Source organism: Syngnathus floridae, chromosome 5 (genome assembly GCF_059516105.1).
Source record: "Syngnathus floridae isolate MCC-2025c chromosome 5, RoL_Sflo_1.0, whole genome shotgun sequence".
Taxonomy (NCBI): Eukaryota; Metazoa; Chordata; class Actinopteri; order Syngnathiformes; family Syngnathidae; genus Syngnathus; species Syngnathus floridae.
Window position 1 is genome coordinate 14675500 of NC_142417.1, and position 18235 is coordinate 14693734.

Here is an 18235-nt window from a genome sequence, read left to right on the forward strand (position 1 = left end):
AATCCGGTCTCGTCAGACCACACAGACATTTTGCCACCTTAAATATGAAACTTTTCCATTGGTCTGATTGACTATCGGATTGGGCAATATTTTGTATTGATGTTGTGATGAGCTGTAATATTCTAATTTACAGAGCCAATTAATGACATTGGATGCGCAAAATAACTCATTACAGCTCAAGTGTTTCCCACATATCTATTTGTTTGTGGCAGGCTGATACAAATAATTTATTTATTTATTGTTGTGTTATTTATTCATTATTTATTCAGCACGCTTTTGTTATACTTGTTTACTTGTTTGTCTATTGTGAGCCATGTCTTGTCACCGTGGGATAGGGGGGAACGAAATTTCGGTTTCTTTGTGTGTCTTTGGCATGTGGAGAAATTGACAATAAAGCTGACTTTGACTTTGACTTTGTTTTGCAGCATGGATTGTGTTGTTATGCTCCTCCTATGAATCAGCTAATTGATAACTGGACCACTTTCCTTTCTGGTACGATACTAAAAACACATGCAACACCCCAAATTATTTATCTATCAGGCATATCAGAGACATTGGCAGCTCAACCAATATCCTCCTATCATGGCGCTTAAAGCAGGTATAATGAATGTCTCATCACAGAATGGGACCCTCTGCTTTTATTTAATATTTTGTCATTGTGTGGGTATTTTCTTAGAAACATGACATGTTGAGCATCAAAGGTGGCTTCATACTGCCCCCTGAACTAGTGGCTCAGATTCACTTTGCCACCATTTCTGGGTAGGGAGCGCAGAGCACTTACCACTGACCACTGAGTTAAAAGCCCGGGCTGATAGCTAAGCAATCAGCACTCTGTAAGATATTATAGGAAGTGATGTTTGACTGACATACTACTCTGTAGGTCAAGCTGGCATCTGTGGGGGGCTGATGTTCTTAAGCCCCCCTAAATGATTTGGTTGCAGTTTCCATCCGTCCATCTCATTCTATACTGCTTGTACCCACGGGGGTCGCAGGCGTGCTGGAGCCTTTCCCAGCTGTCATCAGGCAGTAGGCGGGGGACACCCTGAACCAGTTGCCAGCCGATTGCAGGGCACACAGAGACAAACAACCATCCGCACTCACACTCACACCTAGGGGCAATTTGGAGTGCTCAATTGGCCTACCAAGCATGATTTTTGGGATGTGGGAGGAAACCGGAGTGCCCAGAAAAAAAACACATGGGCACGGGGAGAACATGCAAACTCCACACAGGGAGGGCTGGAGGTGGAATTGAACCGGCACCCTCCTAACTGTGAGGCAGGCGTGCTAACCAGTGCGCCACCGAGCCACCCTTGGTTGCAGTTTAATTTCTAATATTTATTTAGGACAAAAACGTACTAAAACTAATATAAAGCGACTGGTAAATAACTTATTCATCTAAATATGGATTTCCCCTTTTCTTCAGAATGACACTTCTTGTGTGCTGTTATTCAATCCATTCGACTAAATCTTATTGAAACCATCCTGATTACTGAAACTCCACTCCATTTTTTTTTCTTTGCTTGCACAGCGGTACAGGCCTATATGAGTATAAGGTAAAAAATGTGAAGGATGGACTATCATTATTCTCCTAAATATGATCATAAATCTACGTGCTTCTTTCATTGATAGTTTAACGTAGAGTCCTGGTCATGCGCCGTTACCCAATCTCTAAATCCCTTTGAAGTTTATAAACAATGTGATGTCATTTAACAGCTTAACTGGAGGCAAAAAGATCTAACGCACTCGCTTGAAAATGCCAGTTAGCATGGTTCAACAGTGTGTTTACGTAGGAATGGTTGTGAAGACATGGTCATTTCTTACTTCAGAAATTTGACTCTGACTGATGGGATGATATTTACCAATTCCTACGCCCTCACACACTGGATTGTAGCAGCAACAAACTGTCACCACCCAATTTGTTTCTCCACACTCTCTGATGTCTATTTTCTCTCTGATGTTTTGTATCCACACACGGTTGTTATCTCTTTTTGATGTCTTGTACCAATAGGATTGCCCATCGTCCGCTTACCCAATATATAAATAAGGCCAGAGTTTTAATAAATTGAAGTTACAACTCAACTCACGACTCGCTGTCATCATCTCCTTACAGGTTTTGATTTAACAGTACGGCCTACTGTGCAATGCCCTGACATTTACATCTACTTTTTGAGAAAAAAACAAGCATATACTAAAGATAAACTGGCAAGAGCTTTAGAATATCAGTCTATCCATTTAAAATTCAGCAGTTAAACACTAGCGACATGAAATGAAGAGGTCAGTCAGGCTTCCCTACCTTTCATATCCCCCATGTCCAGAGTCTTGCCCAGCTGCTCCAGCAAGTCTGCTCGGGCAGCATTCTTCTTGTGCTTTTTACCATCATAATGCTGCTGGGCCATGCCGGGGTTGTTGAACCAAGCGTTGCATAGTTGGCAGTAGCGATCCGAGTCGCGTCGTTGTCCCGGGTAGGTAATGGGAGATGAGTCTGGAGAGCTCTTTACAGGACTCGGAGAGGCCTCTGAGGAAAAAGAGGACAAAACATTGGATTGCGCTTTGAAGCAAGTTTAGAATAGCAAATTATGTTGGTATCACATTCTTATATTCCTGCTTGTTACAATGCTTGTAGACTTTGAACATTTTGCATGCATGTCATTGTGAACTGATAGGTAATGAAAGATAAGGTTTACGTTGCATTGTTCAAATGACAGAATTTCAAGGAATTGTAACCCGTGGCCAAGTAAACAGTTCAGTTAAATTGGAATTGGTCATGTGGCTTGCACAAGAGAGAGAGAAAGGTTTAATCACTTGAGAAGAGAGAGAAAGGTTTAATCACTTGAGAAAACTGCCTACACCAAAGGTTAAATTGGAACTACAATGTGGCAGTCATGAATCTTGATAATATTCATTCAGCCATCCATTATCTGAACAGCTGAGTCTCATGAGAGTCGCACGGATGCTGGAGCCTATTCTGGCTGTCTTCTGCAGTGAATATATTTTAATATAAAAGATGTCATATAAATGAATGAGAAACAGTTTGATCATCGACAATATAGAATTACTTATCATATTGATATTTTAACGTCAAATCCAGTTACGGTAGTCTTGCTTTATTGTAAATGTGATCTATATAGCCATACATATTCTAGATGATACTGACTTTAATTACTATAATTAAACATTATTGACAAGTCTTATTTCAGTATTCTAACTGCTGAGTGTGTTTAATCACGAAATAATAACATTACCAACACCAGACCGGCAAAAGATCTGTCAGGACAAGAACATACCACGGAGGTAAATAAAAGCTTTTAATTTCAACACAAGTCATTTGGTCAGACCATCTGTTTTGTTTTTCTTTTTTTTTGCACATGGATGCACCACCTCTTGGGATCCTCGTCCTATTCACCAACAACAGTGCCTAGCTGAGCATTTTTGCCTCATTCACCCGTGAAGGTCACGAAGGTGTTGCTATTAATGTCTCAATATAAACCTTAATGAGAATCAACACAATCTGGGATGGAAGAGCCTCAATTAAATTTCCTGTTTGTCCCAGGACAGATGGTTTACTGTACAACATCTTTTGGGCTACATAATGCCCATTAAAACTTTAAGACAAATTTCAGATCTAAGTCTGAAATAGAATTTGACAGAGCGACATATTGATTTCATAAGAATTACACTTTTACATGTGTTATCAACTTCTAGAGCACTGCACACAGCTTTAGTGACCTAAAAGATAGGCCCACTGTGCTTCTACTCAGGCATTCTGAATGTTCACTGACCCATATAGCACAAGCTGATGATATGCCTTATATTTGGGGTTAAATCAAACCAAATCCAAGTAATGCAAGGGCTTGCATCCCAATTATTTTAGATTTTACAGTCTGGACTTGCAATAATGATAATTATTTATTATCAATGTTCATGCAACTGTAGTGCATTTGGATGTGGAGTGCAATTCCCATATTCTGGCTGGATTCCAATTGCCAAGGCTGGGGGCAGAGTAGCTCCCACAAATGTCACTTCCTTTAACATCCACAACTTAGCTTGCGGGAGCATTTCCACAACATTCATCTACAGAGAAGTTATTCTGAGACTTTTAAACACCAAAATATAAGCTGCTTTTTTTCTTCAAATATTTGGAAATGATACAAATGTATATAACTCAACATCTTATAATACAACAGATAAAGAGTTGACTTGGGTTTTTAATTGACTCACTGATGCTTTACTTGTCATGGATCGGAATGGAGCAGGGCGACCAAATGCAGCTTGGACCAGGGTTTATTGGAGAAAACAAACTAACAGAACCGGCAAACTGACATGACTTAACAAAACAATAACTGGACTGACTGACCAGGACGTGAGACAAGAAGACTACAGACGTGAAGACATCAAGACATACCGACAACAGACGTGACGACATCAATGATCCGACCAGGAGTGAGGGGCAGACAGGATTTAAATACAAAACAGGTAACAAGAGGCGGGCGACTGTGGTTACATTGATTGAGGTGACACAGGAAGGGAGGGGCGACGCGAACAGAAACCATGGTAACAGACATAATAAAGCAACCGGGGACGAATCGTGACATTACTGCTATTGCACAATCTATCAAATGAGCAACTAGTCAACTACAATAATAATGATGATAATAATAATAATAATAATAATAATAATAATAATAATAATAATAATAATAATAATAATAATAATAAGGCTCGGTGGCGCACTGGTTAGCACGTCCGCCTCACAGTTAGGAGGGTGCAGGTTTGATTGCACCTCCGGCCCTCCCTGTGTGGAGTTTGCATGTTCTCCTCCGCGTGGGTTTTCTCCGGGCACTCCGGTTTCCTCCCACATCCCAAAAACATGTTTGGCAGGCCGATTGAGCACTCCAAATTTCCCCTAGGTGTGAGTGCGAGTGCGAATGGTTGTTCGTCCCTGTGTGGCTGGCAACCAGTTTAGGGGTGTCCCCCGCCTACTGCACGATGATTGCTTGGATAGGCTCCAGCATGCCTGCGACCCCCGTGGGAAATGGCGGTACAGAAAATTGATGGATGGATGAATGGATGTTCAAGTCAGTTTACCAAAAACACAAAGAAAACCTTTTGCTGTTGTTGTAGATTGCTGGGATTGATTGCTACACCCGCGACCTTCCGTGGAGACAAGACAAGCGATACAGATAATGGACGGATGGATGGATAATATCATCCTGAACTCTGAAACGTGGCAGCGTGGTGCACAAATGATTATCATATTTGCTTCACAGTGCTGAGAATGGGGGTTCCAGCCTTCCTGAAGTTTGGTTAATTGAAGACTCCAAATCCTCCATATATGTGTATGTGAGTGTAAATGCATGTTAATCAATTTATGTCCCGCAAAGGGCTGGCAGCCAAGTGAGGATAAGCCGTATAAAAACAGCGGTCACACTCAGTTACGTATTTTGATTATTCACAGACTGTAATTGCTGTTAGTAGACTAATGATGATGATGATAGAACTTTATTCATCCCACAGCGGGGAAATTTACTTGTCACAGCAGCATATAAGAGTGCAAGAATACAAGTGCCAAATTCAAAAAAGGATAAATAACAGACAAGGACAAAGACAAGTGCCGCCAGTAGCGGTAGAGACGAAACAATTTTATCAGGTGCCACGCATGTTGTAGAGTCTGACAGCAGAGGGAATGAAGGACCTGCGGAATCGTTCCTTCCTACACCGTGGGTGTAATAGTCTGCTGCTGAAGGAGCTGCTCAGGGACCGCACAATGTCATGGAGGGGGTGAGAGGTGTTGTCCATGATGGATTTCAGTTTAATTAACGTCCTCCTCTCACCCACAACCTCAATGGACTCCAGGGGACAGCCCAGGACAGAGCTCTCTCTCCTGACCATCTTATTTAGTCTCCCCCTGTCCCGGCCCGTACTGCGCCCACTCCAGCAGACCACAGCGTAGGGTGGGTGAGGCCACCGCAGAGTCATAGAAGGTCCTGAGGAGAGCCCTGCACACACCGAAGGACCTCAGTCTCCTCAGCAGGTGGAGGCGACTCTGGCCTTTTTTGTACAGGGCGTGAGTCCAGTTTGTTGTTAAGGTGAACACCCAGGAATTTGTAGTTCTCCACTACTAATCAGATTATATGTAAATTGCAGTAATCGCACTAGTATACAAATGCTCTTATGTAACCATTATTGGGTTCCATCTTAAATGTTTAAATGTACATACAAATAAATACTCATATTGTAACTTCAAACTTTAAATGTATTATTCTGCCCTTTTTTGCAACAAAATATTAAGTGCATTTGAGAAAAAAAAAAAAGGTGGCTCAGTGGGTCACACCCCTGACTTCGCAAATGGGAGTTTGAGGTCAAGTCCAATGCTTGGACATTCTCAGACTTGAAGCTTTTAACTCAATTTTGTGATCAATGTTCAGAATGGGAACGCTACTTGGAAGCCAAATTCAGCTTTTAAACCTTTCTTTGAAACTTTGGCAGTTTTATAATACCATAAGACAGCAGTAACAGATTTGAGTGGGCAGCAAATTCACTCACACAGTGTTGCAGGAATTGAAATAAAAGCGCTTATTGGCACTATAAAGCCCTCATTGCAAAACAGCACGTGTTCAGGTTAACTGTGGTAACCATGCATTGAGACACAAGTGGGCAGCAACAGGAAGAACAGGCTCTTTATTCCATTTGTCAAGTAGAATTTAGGTTTTCCTCTTCAGGCATTTAATGGAGATAACAGCTTATTTTTCACTTGACTGCATGAGGAGGGCCATAGACATTGTTACTTGGCAGCTGATCAGGGCTTATTAAAGGTCCAATACTTCACTGTCAGTCGCATTGAGGTGACTAGCTTGCACTTCAAAAGGCCTACATGTACACGAGTATGTGTTGCTGTCGGTCTGCATTTCGGTTGCATTTAAAAAAAATTCTAGCATTAGTCACATTTAGTTATTAATCAATTGTTATTTTGTGAAAATATAATATAGTAGTGTCTTAAGATATGAGTGATTTGATGAACAAGATTTTTAAAGAATGAGCTGTTGCTCAGTTGTTGGTTTTTTTGCTTTGACTTGCGGAGCTCAAACTTGAGATGCAAATGCTGTATGGTGGCAGTGAACGCAGTTCAGGTCAATTCACTTCACAACGAGCAGACCAGGCTAGTGAAAAACCTTCATAAAAAGGCTTCAGGCTATTTATTGCAACTCCCAGTTGAAGTTTAGTGTCAACTGAATCAGTGGTTCTCAACTGTTGTCACCCTGATACCCACATTTTTTTATTGTCATGAAATCGAGACACAATTTTATATAAATTAAAAACATTTATCCATCCATTTTCTGAATTGCTTATCATCCTGATGGTCAGAGGGACACCAGAGTCTATCTCAGCTGTCCTTGGACAACAGAGAAAATATTTATGTTGTTAGAAAATATGTATATCCCTCCATCGATCCATCCATCGATCCATCCATCGATCCATCCATCGATCCATCCATCCATCCATCCATCCATCCATCCATCCATCCATCCATCCATCCATCCATCCATCCATCCATCCATCCATCCATCCATCCATCCATCCATCCATCCATCCATCTATCCATCCATCCATCCATCCATCCATCCATCCATCCATCATCAGAACTGGCCTCACGAGCCTCACGAGGTATGCCTATTCCAGCGATCTTTTGGCGGCAGGTGGCCTACACCCTGAACCGGTCACCGGTCAATTGCTTATGGCTTTCTCTGATTACATAACTTGAAGGCACAAATGCACATGTATCCCAAAACATACACTATTGTATCTGTTAGATATTGTCCCTGTTCTTTATCTTTAATGCTCGCTATGCTAACAGTAATTACCAGGAGGCTGCCTTCTCAGTTTAACTATTTGATGTATGCCAGAAAGCTCGATACACAGCTGTGGAGCCTTCTCTGCAGGATTGCGGAAGAAGGTCTAACCCCCACCTCCAAGGTTCCTATTCTTATACCACTTTGGGCCGTCCTCCTGCAAGGGGGCGACTCTGCCTAGTCTGTGTGACAATGTGTGACCTTGTAGTCTTAACTGAGATCAACTTCTACATATGTGCAAAGAGTGTCATAGAGAAGGGATATCCAGTAAAAGCAAGAGAAAGGTTACAGCAATACAACGGCAAAGCTCAAGCTACCTAGCTAATCACAAGTGCCTTAGAGGCTTATTCGAACATATTGTTACCCTTGTATCAATACCCAGCCCTTAGACATAATGCGTAGCTTTTCAATTTACTGATTTTTTTCACACTATAAGGCGCACTCAACAACCTTTAATTTTCTCAAAAAACAAACGTGTGCCTTTTAATATGGTGGGTATTTTATGTAGACTGAATTCCAAAATCTCTAAATGGTTGTGTGGCTGCCGCCAAAGGGATGCAAGCTGACAGCAATCACTATGTGATACGCAAAATACATAAGATGACAGCGATGAGCCAATCAGAGGACATTACGTTTAACATAATCTACGTAGGCCAGCGCGTTAAACCAATCAGAGAACTGTATGTAATGCGTAGTGTATGTACCTCCGCCGCGATTGATAAATATATACTATCGGTTTGTGTAAAGCAAACAGTATTTGGACCCTCTAAAATGGTATCGACAAAGAGAAATGCTTACGAGACACATTTCGAGCTTTCTGGAAAGCCGAGATCATTGCCGAACAGCGACGTGATGAGTTTAACACCGGCAATGACGAATGAGAACAGCACGTTTAATGCCCAACTGTTTAATTTAGATACAGATGAGGACTTTGAAGGATTTGAGTATGAATATCCATTAACGATAATGTGAGTACAGTACAGTACATGACTGAATATAGCTGATTCTGAGTCTCTTGAGTGTTACAGAGAAAGCTAAGTTATCTTTTTGGCAAAAGGCCGACTCGACCCTGAACTGGTTGCCAGTCATTCACAGGCACAATAATGGTCACTGAATAGGAACACATAAGTCTGATTAGGGAAGTAGAATACAATAAGTGACAAATCATGTAACGTATTTTCCGCACTATAAGGCACACCTAAAAATCTCCAATTTTCTCAAAAGCCGACAGTGCGCCTTATAATCTGGTGCGCCTTATTTATGGACCAATATGGATTCGTGGATGAGGACAAATTTATTAAAGTAAGCTTTACGTGTTTATTTTGTGTGTAGTGTGATATGAACGTTTGAGCAACGTTGAGTTATTGATATATTGTTATTGTTTTCACTATTTCGAGTGTTACTACCGTAATTTTCGTACTAAAAGTTGCTCCGAAATATAGGTCGCATTAGACATAAAATGCCCAATAATGTGAAAAAAAACATGTATAAGTCGCTCCCGAGTATAAGTCGCATTTTGGGGGAGGAAATTTATTCGACAATATCCAACACCAAGACCAGACATGAACGAGCAACAACAGGCTAAACGATAGGTATGCTCACGTGACATAAACACAAACGAAGAGCTGAGAACGGGCCTGACGTAACTTTCAGAGTTAGTCAAAAAACTATTACATAAATAACACGTTAATAGAACCATCTGTGTCACTCCAATTCATTAAATTCATCGATCGTCCTTTGTCAACAATGCGTGCGCGCGGCTGACAGCGCTTGCACTTCAAAATATTCCACAGGCCCATATATCCATCCATCCATCCATTTTCTGAACCGCTTAGTCCCCACGGGGGTCGCGGGCGTGCTGGAGCCTATCCCAGCCGTCATCGGGCAGTAGGCGGGGGACACCCTGAACTGGTTGCCAGCCAATCGCAGGGCACACAGAGACAGACAACCAATCGCACTCACACTCACACCTAGGGACAATTTGGAGTCTTCAATCGGCCTACCAAGCATGTTTTTGGAAAGTGGGAGGAAACCGGAGTGCCCGGAGAAAACCCACACGGGCCCGGGGAGAACATGCAAACTCCACACAGGGAGGGCCGGAGGTGGAATCGAACCCGCACCCTCCTAACTGTGAGGCGGACGTGCTACCCAGTGCGCCACCGAGCCGCATCAGGCCCATATAACGATATATAAATTAGATATCAAATAACTATTATATGAGCAATAGTATTATCAACCCATCTGTGCACTCTAAATCATTAAATCCATCGATCAAATTTCTCGTCCTTTGTCAACAACGCCGCGCGTGCGCCCTGACGTCAGCCTCGTTGTTATGCCACAGATCTACTATATAACTATATTGTAGCGTTAACAAAGTTCAAGGAAAGACGTGGGTTTGGTAAACGGCTCTTTATTTAACAAAACAAACTTCCAGGCGTGTGGCGGCGTGGACTTCCAGCCACGGAGGTGGAAGTGAGATCCATAGAATAGAACCGGGCATGCGTAAAAGCCATGTCCGAGCCCCATCCACCATCCCCGGACAGCCACCCGGCCGAGCGCCGGCCCCAGACTTCCATCCACGGAGGTGAAAGAGACCTCCATAGAATAGGACCGGGCGTGCGTAAAAGCCATAATAGTTTTTCAAACCTTCTGTGTCACTCCAAATCCTTAAATCCTTCAAACTCTTCATCCTCCGTGTCACTTAGAAACAAAGCCGCAAATGATGCTGGTAGTACGTGGGGCCCTTCGTCATCTTCGTCATCCCGTGATCAATCTTTGTCCTTTTTGTAAACAACCGCTGCGCACGCCGCACCGCGCTGCTGACATCACTTGAAATTCAAATTACAGTAATCCTTTGCTACATCGCAGTTCGTTTATCGCGGTTTCACTTTTTTTTTTTTTTAATTTTTGAAAAAAAACCCACATATAAGTCACTCCTTATTATAAGTCGCCCAACCCACCCAAACTATGAAAAAAAACGCGACTTATAGTCCGAAAATTACAGTATATTGTGATTGCATTAACGTTTGAGCAACATTGAGTTATTTCTTCTATGCGCCTTATAATCCGATGCGCCTTATATATGGACAAAGTTTTAAAATGGGCCATTCATTGAAGGTGCACCTTATAATCCGGTGAGCCTTATAGTGCGGAAAATATGGTAATGATTCATAATTAATAATTAATTTATTGATATAATTTACCATTCAAACACATGTGTCAGATATAGTACAGTTGTTACAAACAGCTTTGTTTAAGCTACAAACAATTTGTGTTATGCATCATGTTCTTGTTTTACATAGAGTTTTTAATTTGCAAAAAGTCTTGTCTGGAGCAGCCGAAAATCTGCTTTGGTTCTCGCATTGCTTGACCATAATTGGATCTTTGCGTAATGCATTGTAACAAGTGTGCTTCATCTTTCTTTGTGTTTTTCTGCTCTTAATTAGCCCTCAGCAAGACTCTTAATTGTAACTGCAAGCTGAAAACACCCCAAAAACACTTGTCACACGAGTGGTCTGCTCTGCGGCAGAAAGCAGGAGGCTGTTGTGTGTAGGCGGGAGTTCTGTCTACACAGTCTTTAATCACACTGTTGAACTTCATTGTGAGATTGTCAATCATTGTATATCACATGAAACCAGAAAACCACAAAACATTTCAAATAGGAAAGCGCTCTACCTTTAGTTTTGATGGCACTCTCATCTCCAAACAGAAGTTTTAGCCTCTTGGCATGGATTTTACCCTGGTAGTGCGACTGTGCAACCACTGCTGATGTGAAGGACATGTTACACAGCGTGCAACATTTATTCTTGTCCACGTCACCTTCATCGCTGCCCTAAAATATAATACAATATAACTTTATTTATAAAGTGCATGTTACAACAGCTGAAACTGTAACAAAGTGATTCACATACGTATAGCAAAGGAAAAATAACAAAGACAGTGAAAACAGTAAATTGGAACACAAATTATTATACAGTAGCAGAACAGTAGCAGTCAAAAATCAGTCGAAAGCCAAAGAATAAAAATGGGTATTTTAAAAATGGACAGAGATGGGGCTTGCCTAACATTTAAGGGGAGGTTATTCCAGCGGGAAGAACCAGCAACAAAAAAGGCTTGATCCCCTATGATGCCTTGCTTAATCCTCCGCACTTCTCTGCAGACCTCAGGCACTGGGCAGGTGTGTAGAGGTGGGAACTCAGAGAGGTAAGCTGAGGCAAGGCCACTAAAGATTTGAAAGCTCATACAAGTATCTTAAAAGACACTCTAAAATGGACTGGGAATCAGTGAGAAATGGGGTTATGTGGTCCCTCTTACGAGCTCCGGTTAGTAGAAGAGTAGCAGTATTTTGGACCAACTGGAGTCGCTTGAGGGAGGACTGGCTGACTCTGAAGCATTACAGTAGTCTAGCCCAGATGTAACCAAGGCACAGATCACTGTTTCTAAGTGCTGTTGAGAAAGCAAAGGCTTTATTTTAGGCAGCTGCCTAAAATGGAAGAAGATAAGAAAGATTTGGTACCCAATTTTAAATCACTGTCCAATTTAAAACCCAAGTTCGACCGGCAACGGATAAGACTTCAGATAAGACTTAAGATAAGACTCCAGGGTGAGACGTACACGGGTTACTGGGACCGAAAAGCATAATTTCTGTTATTGCTTCATTGGAATTTAGGAAATTCAGTTACATCCAGGAATTGATTTCCTATTGGCAGGAAATGGGTGGTCTTACATTCGTTCTAGAATTGTGACTTATGTGTGGTTAGGTTTATATTTCACAGCAATTATTTCCCTGATGGATTTTGCTTTTATTTGATTGTTGATGGTTCCAACAAGATGGGACAGACAAATGTATAGGTAGCACCTGGTAATACTATACATATACTTAAGAAAGAAAGTATAATCTCATTCCTACTGAAGTAATGTGCATGTAGGTGCCTTTCCTAAACGTAGTGATGCAACTGTATACACCACACTCTATGGCTTTTTTGCCAAGTCAAGTCAAGTTTATTTGTATAGCCCTAAATCACAAAGAGTCTCAAAGGGCTTCACATAGCCAAAAATTGACAATTATTCTCAAAGCATCCCCTGATCATAAGCTCCCAAAAGGGCAAGGAAAAACTCAAAAAAACCCTGCCAGGGGAAAATGAGAAACCTTGAGAAGGGACCACAGATGGAAGGATCCCCCTTTCAGGATCACCAGGTTGTAATGGATGCAGAGAGGGCACAAGTAATACATAATATGAAGATCAATGAAAAAATGGATGTCGGAGGTGCCCTCGATTGTCCTGGCAGTGTCTTCAAGGAGGTTGAGCTGCAGTTTCTTCATCTTGAATTGGTCCCCGAGAATCCAGCTAGCCGCTATCAGCTTTTGCGCCACCTAACCCCCTCCCCAGCCAGGGAGGGGGTGGGCAGAGAGAACAACACAAACTCCGGCCAAATCGGCCACTCCAAGTTAGTTAAAGGCCATCTCATAGAAATGTGTCTTTAAACGTGTCTTAAATGTTTCTACTGAGGTAGTAGTTCTAATATCCATTGGTAGGGCATTCCAAAGCTCTGGAGCCCGAATAGAGAATGCTCTGCTGCAGAGACAGAAAATATTGTGAAGATAAAGACGAAGGCAGGTGACTTCTTACTACGGCGAGTAAGCCCGCACGTTAACCAGTGATTCAGCTTGCCATGCATATTTGTAATTGTTAGCTTGGCTAAGTTGACCACAAAAATGTCTGTCTGTCTGTCTGTCTGTCTGTCTGTCTGTCTGTCTGTCTGTATGTATGTATGTATGTATGTATGTATGTATGTATGTATGTATGTATGTATGTATGTATGTATGTACGTATGTATGTATGTATGTATATATTTATTTGAAACAAATGTGTTGGAGTGGTTCAGATGCATTTTTATGCTTTTTATAGCATCAAGAAAATAAGGTCATCATTCTCAGAATGATCAGAATGTGAGATTTTCATACCTCTATTCAAAAAATAATTAACCCTCAAAGAAAAGTCAGTTGGCATTCATTCAAGTTTTTACTCGGATGCAGCAGGCATTGTAGAATTTCTCGCCTTAATCATTTAGTTCCTGCTGGGATACAAATGGAGCCGACAAGCTGTGTTATGTTGTGATAGTGAAGCCAATCAGGATGACACCCTGGGACTCCATCTGTGCAAGTAGCACCAAGTCGTTATTATCATCGAGCCATTATCCGGAGAAAATGCAGAGGACACAAATAACTCTTTATGCAGTAAAAGATGTATGCTCCTGTTTTAAAATTTTGGGTGGGGAAAAGAGTTAGAGCACAAGCCAAGCAAAGAGTTACATGATCTAAATCCCAGACCTACATCGATATCCAGTGTTAAGTAAACTAGTGAACAGTAGATCACCTTTTCTCTTCATAACTGTCTCAGATTGAGGTTACCTGAAATAAGGAATTCTTTCACTTCTGTGATATAAAATTGAACAAGCATATATTTGTTTGTATGAACAAGCATATATTTGTTTGTATGTTTTCTTATGCAAACCATTATTTGGTGCATGTTGATTAATGGTGCATGTCAAGTACTCTCCTCCTCAGTCACAAACATGATCTGGCCCAGGCCTACACAGAAAGTTAGAAAAATGAATTGTAAAGTTTAAGCAAATTATTTTTCTGCTGTTTAATGTGTGCTTTTGATGTAGCCTGTGAAAATGAAACGGGCCAGTGAAATGAAACCGAACCTGCACACTTATCAAGCTCAAATACTTATCTAGCAGATGCACTCTAACATTCACTTTCACTCTGAGACTGATTTTCACAGAAAGCCTGAGTTTCTTCACTTTTAGACGCCCAGTAGTGTGTCAAGTGACACTTCACTAATAAGGCTTGTGTTTAAAATAAATATTTTAACAACAGAAACTGTAAACAAAAAAAGAACGGTATGAGGAGGTTTTAAATACATGTTATGTGACTCAATATAAACCCCCCCATACACTAAAGACACACACACACCCACACACACACACACACACCACCCGTCTTTTTGTCCTTGGCCATGTCCTTCATTTGTGCTACGCATACACTTGGATACCGATAGCCTTCCTACAGTGACAAAACCGAGATCAGACTGTTTACCATGTAATGCACAGGTGTCAAACTCAAGGCCCGGGGGCCAGATACGGCCCGTCACATCATTTTATGTCGCCCGCGAAGACAAATTGTGCATCAAATTTGTGTGTCATTACTAGAATTGCAAATTGTCTTCACTGTTAAAAATATCTTTTTTTTTTTAAATATTTGACCAATTTTTACTAGTCTGATTTGAAAACGAGTTATTTGCCAGTTTCTTTTGTAGCTTATACTGTATATAATATGAGGTGCTCATACATTTATTTGGGTTGACAGTCATAATGGCCCTCCGAAAGAAACTATGACTACAATGTGGCCCGTGAAAAAAATGAGTTTGACACCCCTGATCTAATAAATTAAAATATTAATATCCCTGTTATCTGATTGGCCACGTTTAAGAAACTACATATGCCCATGCTTGTTTTAAGCAAGCTGTTGTCATTCAAACCAGACCCAGCACCGCTTGTTAAAGACGTCAGCAAGAAGCTTGAATATTTTATTTACTGGTACATGTGAAATTATAAGTTCGGTTAAGTATTTTTTTAAAACAAAAAATGTCTACAATAGTACTATATACTATACTGGGAAAGTGCCTATAGTCTGACTTTTTGCACAGAGTACAAGTATCCTTATTTGGGACCCAGGCAATACTGACTACTTATGAACATCTCCCCTGCGGCACATGTACAAGAAATAGGACAGCGTAGTACAAGGGTATCTCTGCAATAAAAGGATAAAAAGATGGTCTGAGCAAACAAAGCAGTCTATTTCTGTGCTTAGAGGGGAGGGCAAAACAGAGCTGAGCCTGCCCAATACAACACACACACACACACACACACACATACACACACGTGTGCACACACTGACATTAAAACAGCAGGTTGTACCCATATCGTATGAGATACATTCGAAGAAAATTGTTTTGGATTGAAACTGTTGCTATCAAAACAGCAGTATTAGCTGCACAAATATATTTTTTACACACCAATAACATTGGCTGATTCTTAATGCTACACACAACACTACAAACAAAAATTTAAAACAATAAGAGGTAAGGGAAAGGAAAGCAAAGTCATCTCTATTTATATAACACATTTCATACACAACTTAAACAAATGTGCTTCAAATAGTTACAAAGCAACATTTAAAGGAAAATGAGTTCAGACCTTTGACTAACAGAAGAATTTAAGACATTTAAAAGCAAAGTAAAGAAATAAAGAGTAGTTTACTAAGATTGCTGAAGGCACAACCCAAAATCGTGAAAACTTGATTATGGAAATGGTCTAAAAGACCTGAATCTTAGGTATGTCAAAAAACTATAAATAGTTATTATTGGAATTAAAAGTATTTACACATGTGGTTAACTTCAGTTCTGTGGGTACCTGTTGGCACCTCTGAGCTGTTACCCTCTAGCATATTGGCATTTTCTCATTGTTCTCATGCATTCCATTCACACTCGTATCCAGATGCGATCAACCTACAATCTCAAACAACAGGGGAAAATTATTTGAATTGTCTTTAATGAATTGAAACAAAAACATGACTGTGTTCCAGAATGTGCAAACATAAAAAAGCTGTTGTAGGTACCAGACTGAGGTTGGAAACAAAGAATGAAAAATTAAGTGCAAAACATTTAAAGTAACATGATATTTGCTTTAACTAACTTTTTATTTTTTGTGAATGTAGTAGTTCTTAACTTGTTTGCCCAAAGAGCCAGAAAATGTTTATAATTTAGGACATAAAAGTGCAAAGGGTGCAGAGCCCAAATAAATGACTAGAACAACAAAAAACAATCTGATTAAGAGTAATTTGTGGTTCAACGCCATTGAGAGGACTACAACTTCTCCTAAAATTCCTGAATGCTCTCATAGGATGATTAATACATTATCGTTGCCGTTTTACAAGAAAGGGCGAGTGGGGCTGCTCATTGCGCAACACAAGTTTACATTGACTGAAGCTTTTTTCACTCTTCCAAGCACACGTTAACATTTTGATGGCGCACGTGCAGTGAGATTATTTGTGGCCGGGTTTGCCAAATATTTTTTCCACAGCTAATTAAGCCTCGTTTACAGTGCGTTTACAGTGGGCCAAAAATGTATTTAGTCAGCTACCAATTGTGCAAGTTCTTCCACTTACAAGATGAGAGATGGCTGTAATTTTCATCATAGATACACTTCAACTATGAGAGACAAAATTAAAAAAAATCCAGAAAATCACATGGTCTGATTTTTAAAGAATATATTTGCAAATTATGGTGGAAAATAAGTATTTGGTCAATAATGGCATCATCCACGAATCCATATTGGTCCATACTATATAAGGCACACCGGATTATAAGGCGCACTGTCGGCTCTTGAGAAAATTGGAGGTTTTTAGGTGCGCCTTATAGTGCGAAAAATACGGTAGTTAGGAATCGAGTAATACGTTCTTGTTTCTTTGTTATACTCGGAACTCGAGCTGCAGTGTTCAATAATCAATAATCAAGTCTACTGGAGATACAAGCATGGAGAAGATTATCTTGGTTTGCTTGGAGCATAAAACCCTTCAAAGTAGATGTTTTACTGATGAAAGTCAAATTTGAATCAATCAGGACACTAAAGTTTAGGATTGAGTCTTTAGAGACAGTGGACCCTATTTGTGTAGACTGCATAAAAATGGTCCCTGCTGCAAGATACCAGATTCATCGTTTAAGTTTCTACAGAGCTTGCTGATGGACTTATCATTTGAATTAGGTGTCCTCCAGCAGGGAGAGATGGAAAACAGGCAATAAAAGGCCCTTGTGGGACCCCTCCTTTACAAAGTGTAACTCAATAGTGAATGGCAGGCCTCCACTGGATGACCCAGTTGAGGGATATTTTGATCAGTTACACTGACTCAGCAAAATGTACAGCTGTGATATTTGCCTGTTCAGCTCTTCTAATGAACCATGTAAAACCATGTTTACTGCCAAATGAGTTGTCCATTGGCATAGCTCCTTTCTTCAGTCAGGTGTCCAGAATGTCTAAAATCAGCTCGTGATTGAAATACAAGTAAAAAAAAAGATACATGCATATTTAGTCAACTAAAATGCACTAAAAACATTCAGAGATACTTTTCAAGGTCATTTCGATAGAGTAGTGGTTTGGAGTTTAGAAATTGCCTCAGCTACTCATGTCCTGTACAGGTTTGTCTTGTCTTGTGAATTTGCTTGTATTTCCTTCCCTGGTTTCTTTCTGCCTTAGTTGAAACATGTTGTTGCTTCTGTTCCTGTCAGTTTTTATGTTCCTATGTCATGTTATGTGCCCAGCTG

The 18235-nt window shown here is 40.6% G+C and overlaps 1 protein-coding gene across 4 annotated transcripts in view; it reads right to left on the reverse strand.

Annotated features, from left to right (window-relative positions):
• The window catches only part of zmat4a (zinc finger, matrin-type 4a), a 96101-nt gene that overhangs the window by 56661 nt on the left and 21205 nt on the right, over positions 1-18235 (reverse strand). For all 4 annotated transcript variants that reach the window (XM_088376732.1, XM_088376731.1, XM_088376734.1 and 1 more), the window contains exons 4-5: positions 11523-11679; positions 2294-2515 (exon numbers count right to left, since the gene is read on the reverse strand). In XM_088376732.1, the coding sequence (XP_088232858.1) occupies positions 2294-2515; positions 11523-11679 (379 nt within the window). The remainder of the gene's footprint in view (positions 1-2293; positions 2516-11522; positions 11680-18235) is intronic.